The 3,373-nt window shown below is 37.4% G+C and overlaps 1 protein-coding gene across 1 annotated transcript in view; it reads left to right on the top strand.

Moving 5' to 3' along the window:
- The window catches only part of LMO7 (LIM domain 7), a 232,038-nt gene that overhangs the window by 162,698 nt on the left and 65,967 nt on the right, over positions 1 to 3,373 (top strand). Inside the window, 1 exon segment of the mRNA XM_037736810.1 lies at positions 3,109 to 3,139. Within this exon segment, the coding sequence (XP_037592738.1) occupies positions 3,109 to 3,139 (31 nt within the window).

Raw genomic sequence — 3,373 nt, forward strand, 5'->3', positions numbered from 1 at the left:
TCCCTTTCTTTTTTTGAGACAGGGTCTTGCTTTTTAACCCAGGCTGGAGTGCAGTGGTGTGGTCATAGTTCACTGCAGCCTTGAATTCCTGGGTTCAAGAGATCCTTCTGCCCTCCGCCTCCCAAGTAGCTGGAACTATAGGCATGTGCTACTATGCCTAGCTACTTTTTACGTTGTTTAAGAAACAGCGTTTTCCAGGCTGATCTTAAGCTCCTGGACTCAAGCGATCCTCCCATCTTGGCATTCCAAAGTGTTGGAATTACAGGAATCAGCCACTGTGCCCGGCCTGTTTCTTGATGAACACTTCACCACGAGGCTAGGGACTCTGCTAAGTAAATATGTACATTTCCTTCTAATCCACTGAAGATTAGAAGGGCATTATTCCTACAGGAGCCATTATTCCTACTTTTTCCGGAAGGAAACCAAAGCTATGAGAGTCAAGTAAATTGCCAAATGAACACAGTGAGATCCAGATCTGACTCCAAAGCCCATGCACTTAAACATGGTATCAGACCATGTCAACTTTGGAAATATTTGTAATGGAAGAATTATCCAACTTTGGAGCTAAGGCTGTCTTTTATTTCATTCTGACGTTTTGTGCAGTAGGTTGGCTGGGTCATAGAGTGTGCATGTTACCTGTGTTAGTGTGAGCTTCCCTCTACCATTGCAGTAGTTCTATTTTAAAGGGGTTAGGGTTATGCCCTGTGGCCACATGACAGGCAAAGGAGCTGCTTGGTTACTGACTTCCATGCAGTGGGATGCATTTGTTTGTAAGAGAGTGAACTCTGTTTACTCCAGCAAATCATTGACTACTTGAATTCCTGGCATTGCATTTCAGAGATAGGACACTAATTTGGCTGGCCTATGTATCATGTCCAAGAGCATGTTATAAATGCTCACATTTAGAAGGGAATGTAAAGTGAGTTAAAGGTAATAATGCGAAGGTCACTGCTCACTGCGTTTATCACAGAATAGGCCATCCCTTGTATTTCCAATGATTGCCTTATCATGATAAAACGTGAAAAGCAAATGAGTGTATTGGATCTGAAATCTTCATTGAGGGCTGTAGAAAGGAGATCAAGGGTTCAAGAGAGCTGTGTTTCTCCTTTCTGCCTTGAGTGTGAGGCAGATCCAATGTGGGAGGATGATCAACCGAGTGCATTCTTTGTCTGGGTGTTGATGGTTCTTTTGTGCTTTGGCTAATTTAATGTTTGACATGAGTATGTTGGTCATTAGTCCAAAAAAGGGGCTATATATTTACAACTCTGCTATTTTTTGTTGTCATTTTCTAGTGACTTTCCCCGCTTACTACTTCCAAGTTAAAGTGCTGTGGATTTTTATAAGAGGATTTTCTTTTTATTCAAGAGATAAGCTATGGTTTGATAACTTGTGCTGTGGAATTTTTTCTACTTGTTTACTTTTTTGAGGGATAATATACAGAAAAGTATACATATTATGAATACTTTTTGGAAACTGAGTGCACTTAAGTAACCAGTTTCCAGATTGAAGCACAAATGATTGGCATCCTAGAGGCCCCCATCCTCTTCCAATCTCTTCTGTCATTCTCTTCCCACAAGGGTAACCACCATCCTGACTTCTAGTAGCATATTGTTGTTTTGCCTGTCTTTGCACTTTATATGAATGGAATGATACAACCTGTTCTCTTCTGCATTTGACTTCTTTTTCTTTTCCTTGTTTGAGAGATTGAACCTATGGTTGAATGTAGTTGAAGGTTGTTTATTTTTGTTGCCATGTAATAATTCGTTATGTGGATATGCCATAATTTATCTATAACAATGTTAAAGACATCTACACCGCTTCCAGTTTATATTGTGATGAATAGTGCTGTGATATACCTTCTCATATATAACATATATAAGCATTTATGTTGGGTGCATACCTAGGAATGGAATTATTAGGTCATAGAATATCATTGTATTTAGCTTGAATAGATATTACCAAGTGGCTTAAGAGTTGAAGTAGTTAAACCAATTTACATCTCCACCAGTAGTGTGAGAGTTGATGAATTTTATTGCTGAGATGTCTTTTGGGAGATGTGTGAGAGGTACATGCTATTCTTAGGTTCATTTCAGTACATTTGTTTTCTGGAAAGGAATGGTCATAGTTGCCTTGTTGATTCTTTGAAAGCTAAGTTAAAAATTTGTCTCTGTGTACTCACACTCTCCTTTTTCTTTGTCTTTGTATACATGAATATATATGTGTTTTATGTTGATGTCTTCTACATACATAGATGTGTGTATTTTATTTTACAAATATGCGACTGTGCTATTAGACTGGACAGGCCACTTAGAAGTTTTCTCACTTAGGCTCCTACAAGTCTCTGAATTCACACGGATCCTGCTTAAGTGTCTCTAATGAGGGGAAGTGCATTCTTTTAGGATGACCCCTCCCTTTGTTAAGTAGCATGTTGTTGCTTCTTCGACACTGTGGTGCTGTCTGCCTCTTTCTAACTTCTCCCATGAATATCATGCCCTTTCTTAGGTAAGCAAAAAACCCATGATTCACATAATATGGTGAAGATTCTTCAGGCAGAGGTTCATGGCTATTTTTTAAATGGCCACTTTTCAACATTTGCAGGGTCAAGGTCTCTGAGCAGTTTGCTCTGGGGAAGTTGGATGAAAAACCGTAAGGATGATGGGAAAAAAAAACCCTCAGTGCAAAGTCTCTTCTATTTTTCTTCCTATTTTTAAGGTTGTTGTTTCTTTTTCTCCCATTTCCCAGTTTTTCATTCATGAGCAAACTGATGCCCCCTCATTGGGTTTAAAAATTATTTAAGATGGAAATACAAAAAATGCATATTATGTATTTAAAAATTAGACTAAAATGAATAAAATGAAAAATTAGCACTGCTTTTTATAGAACACTGAAAATTGCGTTAATGAATGTCAATGAATATAGAAAATCAATGCATTACACTTTTGTCAAATCAATGAATATGGAAGAATTCTTCTGATGGAGATCATATGAGTGCTAAGAGAGTTGAACTTCCAGGTGATATTAATATTCATAGAACTTTAGAATAAAAATGAGTTTTTAATTATTTAAGGTTCACAGATATTACCTAATAGATATTTTCTTTCTTTACAGGCAAGAAGAGACTGATAGGAGAGTAAAAAATGTAAGATACATTTACCTTAATGGAGCATTATAAGTGGCTTTCACTTCCATGTTCTATAAGAAGGCAGTGAATCTGAAAGTATACTCTATATACCTTTTCCAATTAAATTTTTACTACAAACCAGTCAGTTACAAACAGTAAATATCTTTAAATGTATGCCTTACAACAAATGGTTAGATTGTTCCGCTCCCACTGATAAGGGAGAACATGTGGTATTTGGTTTTCTGTTCCTGC

The sequence above is a fragment of the Cebus imitator genome, unplaced genomic scaffold (assembly GCF_001604975.1).
Source record: "Cebus imitator isolate Cc_AM_T3 unplaced genomic scaffold, Cebus_imitator-1.0 Scaffold29, whole genome shotgun sequence".
Classification (NCBI taxonomy): Eukaryota; Metazoa; Chordata; class Mammalia; order Primates; family Cebidae; genus Cebus; species Cebus imitator.